The 20,505-nt window shown below is 33.6% G+C and overlaps 2 protein-coding genes across 5 annotated transcripts in view; one reads left to right on the top strand and one right to left on the bottom strand.

Annotated features, from left to right (window-relative positions):
* Positions 1-1,023: 1,023 nt before the first annotated feature.
* aralar1 (calcium-binding mitochondrial carrier protein Aralar1) overlaps positions 1,024-20,505 on the bottom strand; it is a 27,082-nt gene continuing 7,600 nt past the window's right edge. Inside the window, exons 1-17 of one of the 4 annotated variants that reach the window (XM_089596767.1) lie at positions 18,586-18,712; positions 10,065-10,121; positions 9,831-9,973; positions 9,637-9,752; positions 9,007-9,146; positions 8,758-8,904; positions 8,554-8,695; positions 8,379-8,472; positions 8,044-8,076; positions 6,785-6,875; positions 6,635-6,710; positions 6,437-6,555; positions 5,513-5,824; positions 5,197-5,391; positions 5,002-5,104; positions 3,178-3,268; positions 1,024-3,093 (exon numbers count right to left, since the gene is read on the bottom strand). In XM_089596767.1, the coding sequence (XP_089452893.1) occupies positions 2,916-3,093; positions 3,178-3,268; positions 5,002-5,104; positions 5,197-5,391; positions 5,513-5,824; positions 6,437-6,555; positions 6,635-6,710; positions 6,785-6,875; positions 8,044-8,076; positions 8,379-8,472; positions 8,554-8,695; positions 8,758-8,904; positions 9,007-9,146; positions 9,637-9,752; positions 9,831-9,973; positions 10,065-10,121; positions 18,586-18,636 (2,088 nt within the window). In that variant the 5' untranslated portion in view covers positions 18,637-18,712 and the 3' untranslated portion in view covers positions 1,024-2,915. Of the gene's footprint in view, positions 3,094-3,177; positions 3,269-5,001; positions 5,105-5,196; positions 5,392-5,512; positions 5,825-6,436; positions 6,556-6,634; positions 6,711-6,784; positions 6,876-8,043; positions 8,077-8,378; positions 8,473-8,553; positions 8,696-8,757; positions 8,905-9,006; positions 9,147-9,636; positions 9,753-9,830; positions 9,974-10,064; positions 10,122-14,690; positions 15,059-18,585; positions 18,713-20,505 lie in introns of those variants that run through there. The other 3 variants (XM_089596771.1, XM_089596769.1, XM_089596770.1) reach the window with 3 other exon arrangements.
* Positions 19,060-20,505, top strand: part of LOC106644524 (protein transport protein Sec24C-like) — a 17,416-nt gene continuing 15,970 nt past the window's right edge. The window contains exon 1 of the mRNA XM_014360118.2: positions 19,060-19,119. The gene's annotated coding sequence lies outside the window, so the exon portion shown is untranslated. The remainder of the gene's footprint in view (positions 19,120-20,505) is intronic.

Here is a 20,505-nt window from a genome sequence, read left to right as displayed (position 1 = left end):
ATAAGATTTTCTAAGAATTAAACACGAAAGTACCTACAATTATCTCAATTTTAGCATAGAAAAATACCAAGAGCAGGTACTTCATTCTTAAGTATACTTTATCATGTCACATTCATGTCACATTTATCTTCATGAAAGTTCCTCATGCAACTCCCAAGTGCAACAATTTCTTGGATTCCAGCTGCACAACCTAGAGAATCATCGAGAACAGAAGGAGGAGAACCTATAAGGAAATTCCAGTGTGCATAGTTTCCGAAGCAAGTCAGGAACTAAGTATTTCCCGAATTTAATACCCGGGGCGTTGGTGATCTTGTAGACCACGCAATATATTTATACATTGTAGTTCTGGACTATAAAAGCTTCCTTGAGAATTCTTTTTTTTTTTTGGCTTCATCAATATAAACATCAACAGACAATTTTTTCATTGGTTACAATTTGATGCGAAAAATTTGATTGAGAAATTCCACAACTTTTGTTTAGTTTAAACTAATTATATTAGTCTTTTATTTAATAAACATAATTAGACTTTTTTTTCGTCTATTTTTAAGTCATGACTTTCTAGACTACCAAGGAGGTAAACGTTTCTAGAAATGTTTTAAAATTTGAAAATTAGAAAGGGTTTTGTCTTATTAATGAAACTTTAGTACAGTTTATTTAAAAAATAATTAACTCGAATGAAAATCTAAAAACTTTTCAATACAAACTTTAAATAAAATTTATTAAAATATTTTATAGTAATGTCCAAGTAAAAAAATCAAGTCATCAAGTCTGTATTTCAAACAATATCGTACGACTATTACATTTTTGTTTTCATTATAATGAATATTATATGTTATTATTGATAAAGAAAACAAAAAGTCTTAGAAATAAGAAAGAGTTGATGAAATTTATGGTCATTCCTTGGCTTAGAATTATTCGGTGTATCTATTGACGTTACTGTAGTTACCAAATAATTCGAGCAGTAGTCTGAACCAAGAATTTTCATTTAAGGATAAAAAAGGTTAGACAATTTAAAAATACATGTAACTTAATAATCATAAATATATTTTATTGATGAAATGTGAAAATGAACCATATTTTCTGAGCTTCTTCAATAAATTCATAAATTTTCAATCAATTCACAACATACTTAACAATAACAATTGCCATCCTGTGACATGTACGTAGTATATAACTTGAATTTCATGTTAGCTGGATCTTGTTCATTGAAGAAATTTATTTTGTAAAATTTTTACAGTCTTTTCATCAACAAAAAGACGGTAATGGTAAAACTGGATTTCTTATTTAAGTTCAAACAAAGATCAGGTAGATCTTTACATTTGACGATCCCAAACTAAAATCTCTTGTTTTCCTGTTTTTACAAAGAAAAAGTGAATAAAACGAAAGATACATGGCAGCATAGCTCCAACTTTAGTTTTAAAATAAAGAACAATAACAGACAACTACGTCTGACAATAGCTTTTATTTTTCTATACAGCATTGGTCGCGACCTTGTATCGGTGAAATCGATAACGCGTGACAATGTATTTAATATAATATCTATACCCCGTGCGTATACCAACATCATATGCAACATTACTCAATCACTGATCGCATGATACGTAATAATGACCCATTGGTCCTCACTCATACTTTTTGCAATATTATGATTATCAAAACGGAAAGAAATTGATAATTTTTTCTTCTTTTTTAAACATTATTTTTTCGTACTCGCATACAACGTTTTGCAGTTGATTTTAATAAATCTTGTTTTTAATGACTGAAATGGAGTTTGACAAGTTAAACTTTCATTTGAAGTGAACTCCGATCCCTCCTGTTAATTTTTCGTAGTGATTTCATCAAAAAACCTAACTTCTCGAAAAGATGCTTAATCGCAATATGATTTCTTGCATACAGTGAAAAACGTGTACCAACTGTTTAAAATTCAGAAAATAAAATTGCACAACCGATGGTATAGGTTTTATAAGAGAGAAAAGAACCAGCTTTGCAATCGGGCGTGAGAAAAAATTATGCAATTAGAACACGCGCCCATCAACATTATACTATATTTATTCAACATACATGTACAAGATAAAAACATCGTCCCCGACAAACAATAAGTTTCTTTCTTTGATTTTTAAAATTTTTTTATAATCTTCTACATCTCTTTGGTCGCAAAGCGTCCGTCTATGTCACAACTAAAATGTGCGCTTTTTCCAGCTCATTTTCTCAATAACAATTATTAGTTCTCTTACATACAGACTCACGCTTTATGATGTGATTTTAATAATTCTCGCATTATACATATGTACAAATGGGGAGGTAACGAGTTTATATTTATTTTTTCTTCAATAGTTATAAATATAAGTATATTTTATCTATCTAACTATCTATGTATAAAGAGATGGCGAGTCTTCATTAAATTTGTATGTATGAATTTATCTCTTCTATTTTTCGTATTTTTTTTTTAACATAAAAATTACGACGGATGAGATGTGCGCGATCGGCGTAGGTATACATAACCTCATGCGCACGCAATTGGCTACATTATTTTATACAAATGGATCGTATTACTCGATCGAGGACGATTTCTTTTTCACAGTTTCAAGAGGTTATCCCAAATTTTTCTTCTGGTATTATCGCGAACAAAAATTGTTCAACGATGCCTTGTTGACACGTATCTTTCCCTCGATTGGACAATCACGACATAACCAACAAATAACACACCTCAGCCGTGAAGTAGACAGTATCGTACGATAATACATGAATGTTTGTTTTATTTATTAGCTTTTTTTTTTTTTTTATTGTTTTTTTCGCATTTTTTTCCTCATTTATTGTATAGCCAACAATGGGATTCCCACACTGCCTTTTTGTACACATGATTAGGATTCGCTTGGTCGGTCGTCCTTGCGAAAAAACCACCAGTTGCTTCGCTGTTATGGTTTTTGAACTGATTGGACTGAGAACCTGGGCAAGTAGAGACCGAACTTACTCTCGATGCCTGCGAATATCGGCAGGGCAACTTGGTAGCCGCCTATGTGGTCCGGATTCGTCGAGCGCATCTCATCGGCCACACCCGTGGCTGGTACCTTGTTTTCTGAGCCGGCCGGTCGTCTAGTGCGGAAGGAGAGAGTTGCGTTATGCGAGGTAATTTTTTTTTTTGACGTTCAAACAAGTTACAACGAGTTTAATACTCACGATCCTCCAAAATCGACGAAGAACAGCCTTTGCAGCAGCTCGTAGCTGAATAACGTGACACCAAATTGCGGTGACGATCTAAATACTCGAGCTATGCAAAATGAAAGGTAAATTAATTTCCATTCCATTGCAATCCTGGATCCGATTCTCTCATATTTTTATATTAAAATCATGTGGGGATCCAGAATAGTTAACAAACTCTGCAAAAGCTATACAAACATCAACATTGTGTTGAGACCAAGATAAAATGGTCTTTCTGTGGCGAAATACAATCAACCTCGAGCAGGACATATTTATGCTTTTATCCTTAAATATTTCGATCGTAAATTCAACTCAACAAACTTATGCGTCTTAAGTGAAACGAAAAAATGCGATGTTATCATAACCATGAGATGGAAACACAACTCAGAAAAAAACTGCCTGCCTGCCAATTACTTACTGATCAAAAAGGGGTCACCAGGTCATTTTAAGATATATTGTTGGACCGGCAAACTCTCGTGAACAACCAAATCCAGGTTTACAATAAATTATATTTAATTATTTTATTATACATATAAAAAAAAAAATATTCAAAATTGGGCTAAAAACTTTTGATCCCCAATAATGTAGTTCAGACACCAGAGAATTGTGGGTGAAGTTTTAAAACATAAATGAGTTTTTTTGTTGATTCTTAGGTTTTTTTTTGCCGTAAAATCTAATATTGGACGCACACTAACGTAAGTCTTTTTGATAAATTCTGTTAAAAAATTATTTGAAAGTGATTTTTTTGTTTTACTTTTTGCTGTATATTTTTTCTGCTAAGCATTTATTGTTGAAAAAAAAAAAAAAAAAAAGTTTCAATTTCGACCGATCTTACGTGATTTTATATACTTCTACCTTTTTCTACGAAACATAAATTTCTCTATAAATTAATTTTATTTTTAGACAACATGCTCTTACGCTTTTCAATATTTTTGCTTTTCATAAAAATATATTTTTGTTCATTTACTCTTGGGTCAACAAAGACACATCCTAAAAAAAATTTTAAGTACCATGTAATCACTTTCATGTAATTACGTGGCAAAAGTGGCATTTTTTTGATGCTACAGCAAAAAATGAAAAAATAGATTTTTTAAAACAAATTTTTAGTTGCTTAAAACAAGGATTTGTAGTTAACATATCCCCGTTAGTATAATTCTACTGTAAAAAATACGTAGGAATCAACAAAAAATTCCCTTACAAGTCAATACTTCATTTCTTGCCTTCATTTTACCCTAGCACCTCAACTAATAGTATAATAAAAAATATTAATTTTTTTAAAGAATCATAATTTCAAGTGAGAAGCTAAGTGATAAGTAATTGATTCAGATATTCATTCACTTCATTTTTAAATCCTAAAGGGTGCATCTACTTAAAATCACATTGAGTGAAGGAAGACCACAATTGAAAGCATTTGTAATATAGTTAATACAGTCAATGTTAGTGTTAGTGGGCTAGAGTTGTAACTAGCCCCTGATTATGCCAATTGTAAGTCTATATATGTAATCAACCCAACCATCGTAGAATTTTTATCTTATTGTCAAAATTATGGCTCTTACAAGTTAAATTCAACACCGTAAGTAGGTAGTAGGTATTTGAACGAAGCAAAAATTAACGAAATAAGCTTTTTTTTAAGTAGAAAAAAATTCGAGAGCAAAAGTAGTAAAAATCCAAAAAATACTGAAAAAATAAGGTACTCTTATGATTTCAAAAAACATTACAAAAGCCCAAGCTGCAAAATTGAATAATAACTAGATCGATGCTTTAGGATTTTACAGAAAATAATGACGATAATAAAATTGCTACCTGTCGCTCCCTTCCAAAATGCTCTTGCTCCCTCCTCCTTGTAAATTTTTCGGGCGCAATCAACCAATCCGTTGTATGTCGTTTGGCCCTCTCTCGCGACGACCTATAGTGTTACATTAATTCCTCAATTCGTTGTATTCAAAATGAGATATTGTATACATTTAAAAATTATGAAACAACGAATCGATATCCAACCTGCAATCTCGTTTTTATGACGTCAGCCGGGGTCACCAAACCGGCGGCCGGGACGCCGGCAATGGCACCGGCGCAGAGGAGTGACAGTGGAGTGTTGTACCCACCCTCGTCAGCAAATTTCGTTTTTATATGCGCGTAAAAGGGGAAGTAAATGGCACTAAATGGCACGTCTCGCAGCAGACAAGCTCTTGCGCCCTAGACCAATTGCAATCCAAGAAAAAAAAAAATTCATGAAGGAACCAAATGGTCAAGTCATACAGAGTAAATATAGTGCGAAAAAAAGAAAAAAAAAAAAAAGGATTGTAAAAAAACTAACTTTGTATAGTCCGAAAAGTCCTAGCTCCTTGACCACAGCCCAAGCTCGGACCTTTGAGCCCCCGGCTATCTCACCGGCCACCTGCAATCTAATTTTAACGATCTCGAGGGGATTGGTGAAGATAACTTGAGACGCACCAGCCGATGCCCCCGAGAGGATTTCGGCATAGAGCTGAATGCTGCCGTTCTTGTCCATGAACTTGTCACGCACGAAGTCATTGACCGTGAGTTTAATGGCCTTCTCTGGCGCTACGCCCATCAATTGCGGCACTAGACCTCTGTACAGGCCGAAGAAACCTTCGTGACGGATGACCTGGAGAAACAATGTTCATGGTTTGACATTCACAGGTCGAGAAAGATTTTTACTTTCAATCATCTTGTAGCGTATACTGTTGTTAGGAAAATCTTTTCTTTTCAAATATTGCCATAGTACTATTTGTTTTTCAGATGCTTAAGCTCATTGTGAGGTAAAAATTATTATTATTCTTGGTTTTTATAATTAGACAATTATTTTAACTTACGCAGCATACTAAAGATCTTTTGAAATTGAAATGATACATATTAAACCTATAAGGAAAAAAAATAACTCAACAAAAAAAAATATTCATAATCGATACTTTTCAATAAAAATTAACATTTTCTAAAAGATTCGATTGATTTTTGATAAAATTGGAGTCAGACAAGCTGACATAATAAAGAATCAAAGTGTTGTTATACTATTGCATAAAAACATTGTATAATAGTGTATGATATCGCTTGTAATAATTTTTAGATGTTAGAAAAAGACTCTACAGGGAAAAAAATTAATAAAATAAAAAAAAAAAAGAAATTTTTTTAATATGCTACTCCAAGTATCAGCTACTCATAAAAAAATATATGTGCAAAATAAATTTTAAAATCACAAGAATAATATTGTTGAACTAACTTTTTTGCAACAATCGAAGCTGTTTTTGTACATGAGCTCACCGATGAAGGAACCCGTGCGCTGGTTCTGCATGCGCGTCTTGACCAAATCGATTGGATAGACCGCAGTAGCACCGACAGCTGGAAAAAAAAATAATAATACCATTAGTTGAAGGATTGTATTTTGAGCCCTACTGTTATTATAACAAAGCGTACGAACCTCCGGCAACGGAACCAAGGGCGAACCGATACCCGCTTTCTAAAATTTGCACGACGACTCCTCTTTCTTCCGGACTCTAAAGAGAAATTTATTTTTTACTCACATACAATTAGTTTTAACCTTGCGAAGTCTTAGCGAGGAGAAACTTACCGATACAGCTTTGATTTCTGCTAGTCGGTTGGTGATCTGTTTGAAATACTGCTCAGGTGTAATGGCAATCAGGTCATTGTAAATGATTTTTCTGTTTGTAGGGCAGATTGAAGAAAAAAATTTGACGATTCAGCTTTTAAATCTTATCATCTTTAAATATTTAGGCTTTACTGAGGGAGTGATCGCAACTCAGTTGGGTAGAAGCTAATCTGAGGTACAGCTGCTCTAAAGAGGTGAGGATTTAATTTCCAGTTGAGGTCAACTTTTCAAAAGATGAATTTTACGGGGATTTGTTCGTAAGTCTCGCAGGTGGCTCGGAAAGATTTAGTATAGTTGAGCAAGTTGGGGTGATAAGTATATAAGTTCAGTTGGGTAATATAGGATCAACACCCTCCACATAGAGATGGTGGAGGATGGCTATAAAAATCACTAAAGTGATGTGCATAAGTAAAAAAAATATAATAAGAAAATAAGTAAAAATATTTTGTACCCAAATACCAAGGGTTCAACTGATAAACAAGAATATTCGGTTTCATAAGAGTAATTTCTTACGAGAATATTATTATACAATGGTAGTATAATAATAACGAGAATATTAAAATATTATTAGAATGTGCGTTGATTTTAAAAGCGTGAAATACAGTAAGCCTTATAATGAAATCCGATTATCTTACAAGAAAGTATTTATCTTAAAAAAATTTTCGTCTCATGGAAATTTTGGAAAACGCTCATAAAAAAGCCTTTGGCAGTTCACAATATCTACATGCAAATATTTAAATAGACATAAATATTACATAGATGCGGTGCATAAAAATTACGATACACTTATTGCAATGCATGAATGAAAATTAACAAAGCACAAGTAAATCATCACAACTTGAATCGAAAAAAATTGTTTCACTCCTCTTCGGTTAAATATTTTTTTTTTTCAATCAAGAAAACATTTTATGCGATTAAATTGAAAATTTATTTATTTAATTTATCAAAATTTGTTTCCAACTAGTTTAGTATTATTTTAATTGAAAAATTATTTAACAGAATAAAAGTAAATACATTTTTTTTTTGTATTCAAAGAATTGAATTGCTTAGTGCTACGCAGTGATGTATGTTGTGGCGACAACGTGTGTCGTAGACAGTGAAATACGATGAACGACAATCAATCAACAACGAAGCCGACTATAAAATTGAAAGTTTTATATACTGAATGATAATAATATAAAAACCTGTGTGTAAACTAGCAAAAAGTTAAGGAGACGCACCCAAAAACGACCGGCTCCAACTCTTGGCTCGCGCTGATGCGATCCCGTAAGCATAGCAGCGAGAACAACGTCAAACAGATTTAATGCTCGCGTTAACTCGCATCTATCTTTTTTAAATTCACACTATTATTGAGAATCAAATCGTCATGACAAAGTTGTCGATGATTTTTTTTTTTTTTTTTTCTTCTCAATTTTAATACAACATCGTGGGAAGTAGGATCGAAAAAATATGGATCAACTAATTCTACACTTTCCGTGTATAGGTTTCAATTGTACCATTGTTTGGTCACACTTGAAAAACCTTCACACTGAGATTATAAGTATCATCTGCTTACCCGGTATGATGCAAAAGATCGCAAAGGTGGAAGAGAATGTCGACCTCCAGTGGCGTTATTTGAGACATCATTTGCGCGGAGTGCAAAAACTCCTCTGGAAAAAGATGTTTGTGAAATTTTCAATAAATACAAACATCATTATTTTCGTTTTAAAAATAACAGAACCAGTAATGACCTTTTGTGACCTCCTGATACCTGTGTCCATTGGTCGCGTTCAGGTAGATTCGCTTGATGAGCTCCATATTGTGCAACAGCGAGTTAAAGGCCATGAAGTACGGAAAACTGACTTTTCTCCCCGTCTGCCCGACGTTTATTGCCTACAACAGAACCAAAGAGATGAATAGCATTGAATTCATCGAAAAACGCGAACTAAACCTACCGACAAAAGATTATCCCTGACGTCCTTCGTCAGCAGGTGGCTCTTGATGCTGAGCATGATGTCGTGGAAGTCTGCTGCCGAGATGAAACCCGTGCCATCCTTGTCGAATTTTTTGAAGGCCTCTGTCGCGTACTCTTCGTGAAAGTCCTACGAAGCAAAGAAATTTTTTCTAAGTTGGCCCCAAAAACTTTACCCAAACACACCGTAAAAAACGAAGAAAAAAAAAAAAAAAAAAAGCTCAGCACGTACGTGAAGAAACTGGCTGAACTCCGCATAGTTGATCAGTCTCTTCTTATCCTTGCCAAAGTAGAGCTCGATGAAGCCGCTGTTCATGTTGAAGGGCATCTTTTGGTGCAGCACAGTTTTACGCATCACCTCAGCGAACTCGTCTGCGGACATAAAGGGCGTGACCGATTTTTCTAGCGAGTGCTTGAAGTAATGCTGACTCCAGAAAATTATATCGAGGAGCTATTCACTTTTACACGAGGAATTCAAGTGATTCAAGATTTTACATGATAAAATTTTTAAATATATTTTTTTTCTATTCTCAAACCAATTGAAACAAAAAATATTTACGAGATATTCGAGCTATTTTATTAATTAGAAAATAAAAACTATTGTAACTAAGCTTTAAAATGAGTGAATGATATTTTTTTTCAATACCGTTAAAAATAGAGGCCAATTTATTTTTATTTTATAACATTCACAATCGAGACTTTATCCTTCTATAAAAATTAAGTTAAAAATAATTTTTCACTCGTTGTGTACTTGAATTTTCAATTCAGAATTGAATTGATTTTATGAGATTTGAGAAACCATTGTATTATATTTTAATTAATAATAAATAGTTTCATATGATTTTAATTGATCTGCACTTACCAAATGCAACCATCCCGTTTCCGTTAGTGTCGAAGAGCTGGAAGGCCGTCTTGTAGAGAGCATCGGGCACGCAGAGCAGGCCCTCAAAGGCTTGGAACTCCGAAAAGGAAATGAATCTGCCAAAAAAGTGTTGAGTAGGTACATAGCCCCATTGGGTTTAACTCCAAATTTCAAAAATTAGGGGGGGGGCTCACCCATCTTTGTCGGTATCAACGATCCCTGCGAGAAGGGCGACCGACTCGGGGTTGTAGCCCGGGTCGATGTAGAGGCCGAGGTAGCTGCGTACGAAGTCATTAGAGGTCATGAACCGTTCTCCATTCTTCTCTTGTGTGGCATACTGTGGATTTGGGGAATCGTTGAGGATTTTATTTTTCATTTTTTTTTTTTTTTTTTTACCAACTTTATTTTTTTAGAGACGATTTTTTTACCTGGTTGAAAATTTCATGAAGACGTTCGCTGTTGGCGCGCTTCAAGTAACCCGGACCCTGGAAAGAAAAAGAAGCCATTGTTATTTTTGAATGTGAAAGCTACAAGCGAAACGTCTGATTGGCATGTCAATATTCATCGATGAATTGGATTACAAATCGTTCGATGCTCAATCACAAGCTCAGTGAAATTGAGACAACGTATTCATCATTCATTGGCATTTACTTCGATTCCTCCTTTTATTCATTATTTATTGGTGATTAATTTTTAGCAGAATCAACAGTACCGCCGTATTTACGTTGAAGCGCAATCGTTATTTATTTTTTCTTATACTTGGATATGGATGAGAATTTTGAGATGAATAACATTATGATTTAGAAGCCTACTTGAGAGAAAATTTAAAAACAAGTGCAGCATAGTTTTTGTTATAATAAAGTTGAGTCATTGTTGTTGTTCGATTTTTTTAATTAAAACGTTAAAATTTCTAACCGATTCGCAGATAATAAAAAATATCAATTTATCATCGGTAGAATGTCAACATTTTTAATTTCACATCAAAAAGTACAACAATATTTTGTATCCTAATAATTAAAGTTACTTCGACAAATAATCATTTCTTTTTTTTTAATAAAACAATTAAAGTATTTTTTCAAGAGAATACGTAAGCATAAGAATATATTCTTGCACTATTTAACTGGGATATTCCATACTAACTTGATCAAACTCTAACCAAATGAACACTCTAAATTAATAATTAACGAAGTTTTTGGATTTTTTTTTCGGTCCAAAAAATCTCTCTAGAAATTGTAAGAAATAAAATTTGAGAAAATATCGAAAGTTTTCCATTATACGTAATATTTTGAGAATTATTTTAATAGGGTGTTCACTTTATATTCCAATTATAGTTGTAACTTCTTGGTTATTATTTTAAGTTAATAATAAGCCACAAACCTCACGTAATTCAATTGAAGACACTACATAGAAGCGAACTCTATAAAAATAAACAATATCTAAAGAAAGAACAAACCCTCTGACCCTTAAAAAAAAACCCCGCTCAATCAAATAAATCCCCAGTATTTTAGAGGCGGAAAAAGAAATCTTTCCCAATAATCCATCCGCTTCTTTAAAAAAAAAAAGTTCCACCCACATAAAAAAAAGCATGTCAGCGTAAAATCGCCGGTACATATATATAAAAAAGGGTGTGACACAGAATGGCTATAAGCCGCTCAACTCAGCAGTAGTCGGGTATATTCCATCGATCGCCCGCTGCACCCTCAACGTTGCGTAGATATATATATATATATATATACGTGTATGCGCAATCTCCCCGTCCCTCCGTCACACTGGCCTCTTTTAAACCCTTGGTACATATAGCAATAGATCCCAGCTCCAGCACTGCCATGTACATGTATGCATAGGAGCGACAAAAGAGGGGAGAACGAGAGACACAAAAGACGAGAGAGAACAAGAGCTATGCGATGTATGCGTGTATGTACCAACGCGTCCTTGACCTCCGGAAGCCGGCCTTGGCCTATCTACTCACGGAGACGGAAAGCAGATGGGCCGTCCTTTAATTTCCGGGTTGAATTAAAATTTCAGGTTGCAGGTAAGTGCAGTGTATGTATCTGTGATGTGGTTGAAGCTACTGCACGCGAGAAGAGACGTGCTGTCATTGCCTCAAGCCATGTGATGTTGTACAGAAATTTTGAATTGATTTTTTTTTATGGTAATTTTCTGTCATATTTCATGGGGTATAATAAATTTTATTATTTTTGAAGAGCCTGAAGAGTACACCGACGTAACTATGTATACGAATCATAAGTAATCATCGAATGAAACTCAACAGCTGTATCGAAAAGCTACACATTATTATGGTCCCTTAGAAGGATTTGCCAATAGAAAGATAGAACATTAATTTTTTTCATCGTGTAATAACATTTCAAAAGTCTGGTTATAACATGCTAGAGATAAAAATAAGCGTAATCTTTGGCTTTATTTTGACGAATACTTGAATTGAAAAGTTGTATTGTCAATATCAACTTAGCTTATGTTTAGTACTTTATTACATTTATGTAGTAATAATAATATATTCCCTCGCTTTTAAAACCCATACTGTTTTTCCACAGGTTAAGTATGTACATGCATCTCCTACAACTTAACATTGAAAGTTCAATGACCTTCAGACCGAAACCCTTCTTGATATCTTTTATCACAGCTATATGCTTGATTGATTCAAATGTTTGGCGGGTAATGTCTTTCTAAATATCTATTCCATTGTTAATTGTATATTCATTACAAAAATTGGTTATTTTTACGCCGGTTTACAACTAAAAGCTACAATTTCTGTAATTTCCCATCGAAACCAGTATTGAAGTAACAGTGTTTGTTTTGAACATGTTTCATAGATGAACCGAGAATATTGACGTATGGTAAAGTTTTTATCATAAACTAATAGTTATCTGAGAAAAATCCTTAATAGATCTACCTTTTCCCTTTGAAGCGACTATCTTCTCTCTTTTTAACACGCTTTTTTACTTTTATACTACAAGTTAGATACAAATTTTACAACTCAAATCGTACTTTTTGTGTATCAACATGCTTCCAATACAGACTAGACGATTTTTTTTCCTGCACCATTTTTATGAAATAGTCCAATGGATTTTGACGTAAAGATACATCTTTGAGCATCCAACGAATGAATGTAGAGTTGTCCGAAGACTCACCGGCAGAATCAGATGTTCAGCGCACGTGTACCTTCACTTGCTTTTCACTTTAAATGTAGTTGCGAAGAAGTTCTACATAGTTTTACGCATCTCGTTTGTAAAATACCAGACAAATTTCATCATCAAAAAGGTGAATAGGCACACAATGTTAATTGTACTAAAATAGGAATAATTGTATAAAGCAAAGAAACAAATTGCATTCAACGATTACAACAGAATGAAATGTTATTGGCATGTGCCATCAAAATCAACCAAAGAATCAAACTAAATCATTTGTAGTGGCAACTACAATGTGTAAGAAAATTCGCTTCTCGACATTCATACAAAAACTACACGCAGCCGGTTCGTGCAAGCCCCATTTTTTTCAAACTTGCAAGAAAAAGGCTCAAATGCTTGAAACCTCGGTGATAACCAGTTTCTCTCCATTGAAAGGTGCTAGCTAGCACTCAAGACACGATGATGCGGTACTTCCTGCATCAATGTGTAAGATAATGCACGTGCACTTCTTTAATATAGCGTTATATCTCGCGCCAAGCTGCAGCTGCAAATCATCACTAGATGCAAATTGAATAGGTACATTACGATGTAGTCGCACTTACGTAACTTCGCCTTATACGCTATATAGAGATCAGCACTGAATACATATGTACTTGGGAGAAAAAAAAATCCAGGAACGACAAACAACAGCTATAGTCTCTCGCGTCATATGTCCTAAGCCTTTTTTTTCGCTTCGATGCATGTAATGCGTAATCAGGTGATGCGCGCCAAGTGACTTAAATTAAACAACGGATAGTACTTAAATAATGGCTGTGTGACACTGTTGCGTTTGCGCGTTAAATTTGTCCCAAGTGTTTTGTTGTTCCTTGTCGTTAGGCACATTAATTTTTGACAATATCGTCATAACCGTAAAAACTAATGGATACCTTTAGAAAATTCATGCCATACATGTACTCGATGCAAATTGATGGTAATTCAGACCATCCCCTCTCCGATGGGCTTCGTCGGCTTTTAATCAGAGACACGCGCAATTGCACTCGGATGGTCATTACAACCGAACGGAAAAATACGAGGAACCGTTTGCTAGCTGTTATTGAAATTAGCAGATTAAATTGCGCATCATTTTACCGGTACGTGGCGAGCACGGGAGACCTTGTGCGTGGGTTTATTATCTATCACCGAAGGTCCCCAAAAGCTTTTAATTTGTTGATAAAGCGTATGTTGTATATAGATTTTTTTTAAATACCATGATCGGTGAAAGAATAAATCAATTTTCATTCATCGTAATCTTTGGTCCTTTGGCGTCAAAGTCAACAGATTATACAAGCACAACGTCACGCGACCGGTTTTTGATGAAACGATAAAAATTTTTTTTTGACCTAACAACGTTTCGCAAACGGATTTCGAGTGATAAATCTGTTCAGCGGGAAATGTCGAGAGGATCGGCTTTCAATCATTCAACATCTTATCGGAGTTTACGAGGGAAAGAATTTTAGAACGAAAACGCGTACATGTAAATACCTATATCTCAGTGACGCGACCTTCAACTTTGACTTTCAATTATGCAATATGCACGTCGTACTGCGTGTGGTAGAAAAAATACACAGACTGTAAATCGGCGATTCAGGGCTCGAGTGTGCAATGGATTGAAGGGCTTCAAACTTGTATGTATATAATTATACCTAATATGGATGACAAGTTTGCACAAAAAAAGAACTGTAAAAATATCGTTACCCTCGCCAAGAGAGCATATCACATAAAAAATTGAGCTTTCGATAGCGTTGGTAAAAAAAGCCGATTCGCAAACGTATAATAGAAAAAAAAAAAAAAAAAAAAAAAAAAAAAAGGAAGCAAAAATATTCCCGCACCCGTGCCCCTTTCTCGTTTACCGGCTGTGCTTGTCCGTACTTTTGAATAAGACATCCTCCTGTACGCGATTTTTTATATGCACACCAAAAGGTTCTTCCAGCCCTCTGCAGTACACAAATAATATATATGTAACACGAGCAACCCCAATCGCCGCAGTAGAGTAGGTCGTTGTAGCACTGTACAGGCACCAAAGGGTGTATGGTCGAGCTTGCGCAATTTGACTCCCGTTTTCACGTGTACACATAAGCCAATCACGCACCAACGGCATGCACACACGGATGGACCGAGACTGAACTCTTCCGGGCCTCGCCCACTCGCCACCGCGTGATCTGCGTATACGTGTATCGATGTATATATGGAAAAGAAGCACGTGTGCAGTCTCACATGTCGCAATCACGTTGTTAGGTATATATTTTTTTTTTACTTTTTGTTTAAAAAAAAAAAATGTTTCAGAGACGTGCGATATCGTTCAGAGCGTCACGGAGCTCTCCGGCTATACTGACTGATGTGCTACACTCTACGCCACATAGAATCGCCGTTGCTGGAAAGAAGAGCGGACGCAACATATGAGCGAAGAAGAAAGAGATAAGAGACCATGTACTCTCCTACGAGGAAAGAAGAGAGATGTACAAACCATATAGAATATACTGGCGTGGCAATTTCGAAGCTCTATCTCGGTCTATGTTCCTCGATATCTTCGGACAAACGACAACTTGTATGTGCTGCTCTCGTGGTACGAGAGATTCCGTAAAAAAAATCTTTTTTTTCTTTTTTGGAAATTCAAAAACAATTTTTTTTGTCAAACAAAGTACATTGCGACAAGAGCTTTTGTTTGAGGTTTAATTAATCGTTGAATCAAGAAATAATATTTTAATACGAAGATCTAAAATTACAAAAAATCATTGATCAAATTTATTCATAATACCTAATTAATTCAAAGAGTTAGCCAGTCTTGTAAAATTATAGTTGCAACTTTTCAACTGGATATTATTGTTCGACTCAACGAGTCTCATTTTGAATTTCTTTCTTTCAAGGGGCTGCTCGAAATACTTAGGTGAAGAAAACCTTTCAAAGATACAGAAATTCACTGCAAGTGATACCCAATGACTTGATATATATACTTTTTTCTTTTTTTTTTAATCGGTATCTAGTGAAAATCGAGGTGAAAATAAAAATGCTTTTTAATAATTTTATTAGAATTTGTTTCTAAATTTTTACAGCAATCTAATAATGTATAAATAAACAAACTACAACTCAAAAAGCGAAGATGAAGCTAGATTTTTTTACCACGTGATGAATGCTTTTTATAAAATTTCGCGTACATGTTTGCATGACTGTGTTTCCTCATCCGTCACATACTGTTACGTATAATATATATAAGTAAATATATGCACTCCCTCCACCATTTTCTTCATAGAACTACTTGCAAGTAAATGTACAGAGACAATTATGTAAGTGTGTTTAGTGTGAGCACTATAAGAATGAACTTGGACTTGGCGATGATGAAGGACTTCCTGCAATATAGGTATACCACCATGACAGACAAAGTATAGAAGATTTTTTAAAGATTTTTTTTTTTCACTTTTTAGTACCATTGACTAAATATACAACTCCATTATTACTTTTTGCACGCGCTTAATTCAGTTCTTAACACTACAGTTTGAAAGTTTCAATCGAAGCTGTTATTTTTTTAAATAATCTGTTTGCTAAGTACTCCAACTGTGGGCTCTATAGAGTTTTCAAAGTAAAAGTTTCCGCTGAAAGTTATTAAAAAATAATAGGCTGAGAATCGATGCCACTTGTGGACGTAAAATGAGCATTCATATAAATATTAAAAAAAAAAAAAATTTGTTTGAAATTTTTCTTTCCCCTCAAGCGTATCATATATTTTTAATACAAGTCTATTGTATATTAACAGTATGCTGATGATAAAGATGCATTTTTGTGGATAAATGACCAAAAATACCATCATGAAAAAAATCCAAATAAAATTTAAAAAACTATAAAATTGTGACTATTGTGCCTTAAAAAATAATCATAGTAACTAATAATAAAATAACTAATAAAAAACAACCAATTATATTAAGTACTAGCAGTACTGTTACCGATTAATATTTTTACCTACCATTACACACACGTCAAAAAAAACCAGTTGAATTGAATTTTTTTTCCATAGATAATGTCATATTTTACAAAAAAAAATTTACATTGTTATCATTATATTTTTACAACAGATTTCTGCAAAAATGTATAAAAATTTTTTAAATCTATTTAAAGAGCATAAAAAGCGACTCTTTCCTTAACTATTATTAATTAGAGATTTTTTGAAAATTTAGTTTATATTATAACTTTTAAAACAAAAAACAAATAAATTTTATATTCCACGTGTGTGCGTGTACGTAAGAATCTTAAAGTTCAACGCATAAGTTCTATGTAAATCGTTACATAAGATTAAACGTTTAACGGGAAAAATTAATGCCTCTTTGTCAATTAGGTGCAAAAAAATAGTCTATCAGCAATTTTTTTTTTTTTTTTTTTTTCATGAAAAAAAATATACTTTATATACAAGTTAGTACGATGAAATGTAAAATATTTGGTTGAGGTTACAAAAATCATGTACTTTATTACTGCTTGAAAATTTGCATAAAAGTTTTTTCGATTGAACGATGAAAATCAGTAAAAATATTATTAAATACCTTGACGTTACGTTTTGGAAAGTATTTAGATGCAAATATTCGCACAGTTCAGTTTGTGAAACCAAGGTAAAGATGTTTCTCGTTATGGATAATAGAAATTGATTAGTTGAAGGTAGAATAGATACATTTGAAAAAAAATTTCTTAGAACCGAGAAAATATTTACTAGAATAGTTCTAAGCAAATAATCTCTTGAAATAAGATTCCACTTTATCACTTAAAAAAACTTTAATTTCAAACAAGCAAATAACTCTTGATGTAACAAAATATTATTTTGTTTCAAGAGAATTTTTACTTGGAACTATTATAATAAGCATGTATTTAGTTATAAAAAATTTTTTTTAGCATTCTAACTTAAAATAAACATTGTTAATTTTATTAACCACAATAATTTTATTTTTAAACAATTTTATAAGTTAAAAAAAAAGTTTCATCAAGTATTAATAAATTAATATATATTTCTGATTGAAGAAATTTTTTAATCGACTTGTAATTGTATGCATTAGTCGAAATTTTCGTTAATCATTTCCTACGTTTGTTCACGTATAAGTACTTTTTGCTGATATCTTAATCTTTTTTGGTAACAGAAGAAGGATGGATATTGTTTTATCGGGTTCCAAAAGTTCCCCCCTCCCACTTCCAAAAAAGCCTTACCACAACAGATAACAAAAAAAAAAAATAATAATAATAATCCAGCTCCTATCAAAATACATTCTTCTATTTTCACGCCAATGTACGTGGTCAAATTCGTAATCGGCGTTCCAAAAACCTCTTTATACAAGCCAATGTCCGAGCAAAGTTAAGACATGTGGGTGTCAGAGTTATATCCAAATCGTCAAATACAAATACTTGGCGCAGATATCATTTATTTTTAATATCTAATTCATTAAATATGCATTTCATAAGCTCGATTTACGTCAGGGAAACTCTGGCTAACTTTAGAAATTTCGAAATTAACAAGTTTTTGAGAAATACCTACTATACACACGGAAATAGATCGCTGAAAAATAAACCTTATTTCCCTGTATAATAATTTGATCGTACAATGATAGAGTATAAAAAATCAGCGTTTGTCTCGCAAAATTCATGGTGCTGGAACAACTACAAAAATGGTAAAAATTTCGTTGACACGTCAGTGCAAAAAAACGTCTTGATGATTTTTATTTTTCACCTCTCTCCATTAAAAAATAATTATAATTATAATAATAATATTAGTAGTAAAAGTAGCAAATGAATTTACCACATAATCAGACTTTACTAATAGGCCCTCGAGCCTTCCACGGCTGCTCATTTTCGTAATGATTCTATCACTTAACACACACTCCTACAATTTCGGCTCACTAAACACTGTCATATCCTCGAACCCTATCCCTTCGTCAACTCACAATCATCACAACACAATTACTCTTCAAATATCACCCCACGGAATAAAAAAAATAAATAAATAAAAAAAAACAGACGCAATCACTACACATGCATCAGGAAAAAGACGAGTACATCGGTAGTAGGCGCGGATGGACTGCAGAAGCGCGCGCAGAAAACTCGACCTTGTCTACCGATAATCTCGTTGTCGACTGTGTGCCGCTGTTAGTTTCTATACGCTTGCATTCTGCATCGGAAGCAAAGCGAGCGAGAAGGATAAAAAAGGAAGAAGGGGAGTAGAAGAGGCACGCGTGAGCGGGTGATCCTCTCTACCTTTTGCTGAAAAATCATCAATTAAACCTATATGCATGTCAGATGTTTTGCATTCTAGTGTTAGTAACAATTAAAAAAGGTGAGTTTTTTTTTTGTTTTTTTTTTATGATTCGAAGAAAGACAGAAAAATATTGTCATCTGAATTGACAAAGGTACTGCGATACATTTTTTAAGCTACTTATCAATTTCTATAATCACATTGATAATTACTTATAAACATTTGTATGTTTTATTATTTAAGAACTATAAGATACTATTTAAAGAAAAAGAAAAAAATTTCTTATTTTTTTTTTGCTTGTTTTTCCATTTCTGTAAACTTATAACATCCGAGCTATAAAATTATTTTATTGGCATCAATTAAATGAATTATATTTTTCAAGACAATTTTCAATTTAAACTACGTTATGTACATACGCACATAACATTAACAGCATTGCAAATTTAAAAATAGTATAAATAGTATAAATAACGTATAACTTAAAGTAATATTAACTTTATTCAAATAAGTTTTCTTTCTCCTTGTTTATTTTAAATAGACAAACAAATTGAACAGCATCACTTGAGATCAATTTTATATTATTAACTTATTTTATTTAAAACATCAGATATTACTACAATTTATTTTTTTTTAACATCACCAAACTAACCATGTGATGTCGTAACAAATAAAACAACGTATAAAAATGCTAGTCACGAGACAATTATGTAACCTTTTAGTATAGGATTTTTTAAAATTTAATAAAAATAAGGTCAATCTTTAAATGTTAAAAAAAAAATAAAAAAAATTGGATATAAAACCCCTTAATAACCAAAACGATGAAACGCATTCCGAATAAGAAATTGAGCTTTTTTTATGTAAAATAAAATCGTGGTTGAAAAATTAATCATAAGCCTATAGCATAACTTTAACGCGGTTTTCAACATCCGCATACAATAAAAATCAAATTAAACTCTCACCATCGCGCTATACCAGCGCACGTCAACATCATACGACACAGAGAGGCGTCCTTATCATCTCACGGTCGCAATAAACTCGATACCCCGATTATAAAAGTACATTATACAGATATCGAATTACCCGATGACGATGGGATTGCCTATTTCCCGCGGCAGAAATTCCTACACGCGCGCTCCGCGTGATCGGTAAGTACTGTTGCATCAATGGATAATTAAAACTAGTTTTGAGGGGGCCACGAAAAATTGATGAAACTTACTCCGTCGATGCAAAAAGCTCACAACAAATAAGATCAAATCGAATTGGCAGGAAAACAGAATCAGCTCGCAAGTACGATGATTATTAATTGCGCGCGATGGCAATATAGGGTCGGCGTTTCGTAAAGAACGAGAGCAAGCCGCTCGTTGGTCTATCCGCATAGAGAGCTGGTGTGCATTACGCGTTGCGGTGTACACAGAACGGGGTCCACGACCCTTTCCCCCTTGGCTATGGGTTTGTGTGTAGGTACGT

Source organism: Copidosoma floridanum, unplaced genomic scaffold (genome assembly GCF_036245765.1).
Source record: "Copidosoma floridanum isolate Cflo_tuat_1 unplaced genomic scaffold, Cflo_Japanese_pri ptg000030l, whole genome shotgun sequence".
Taxonomy (NCBI): domain Eukaryota; kingdom Metazoa; phylum Arthropoda; class Insecta; order Hymenoptera; family Encyrtidae; genus Copidosoma; species Copidosoma floridanum.
This window is presented reverse-complemented; position numbering and strand designations above follow the sequence as displayed.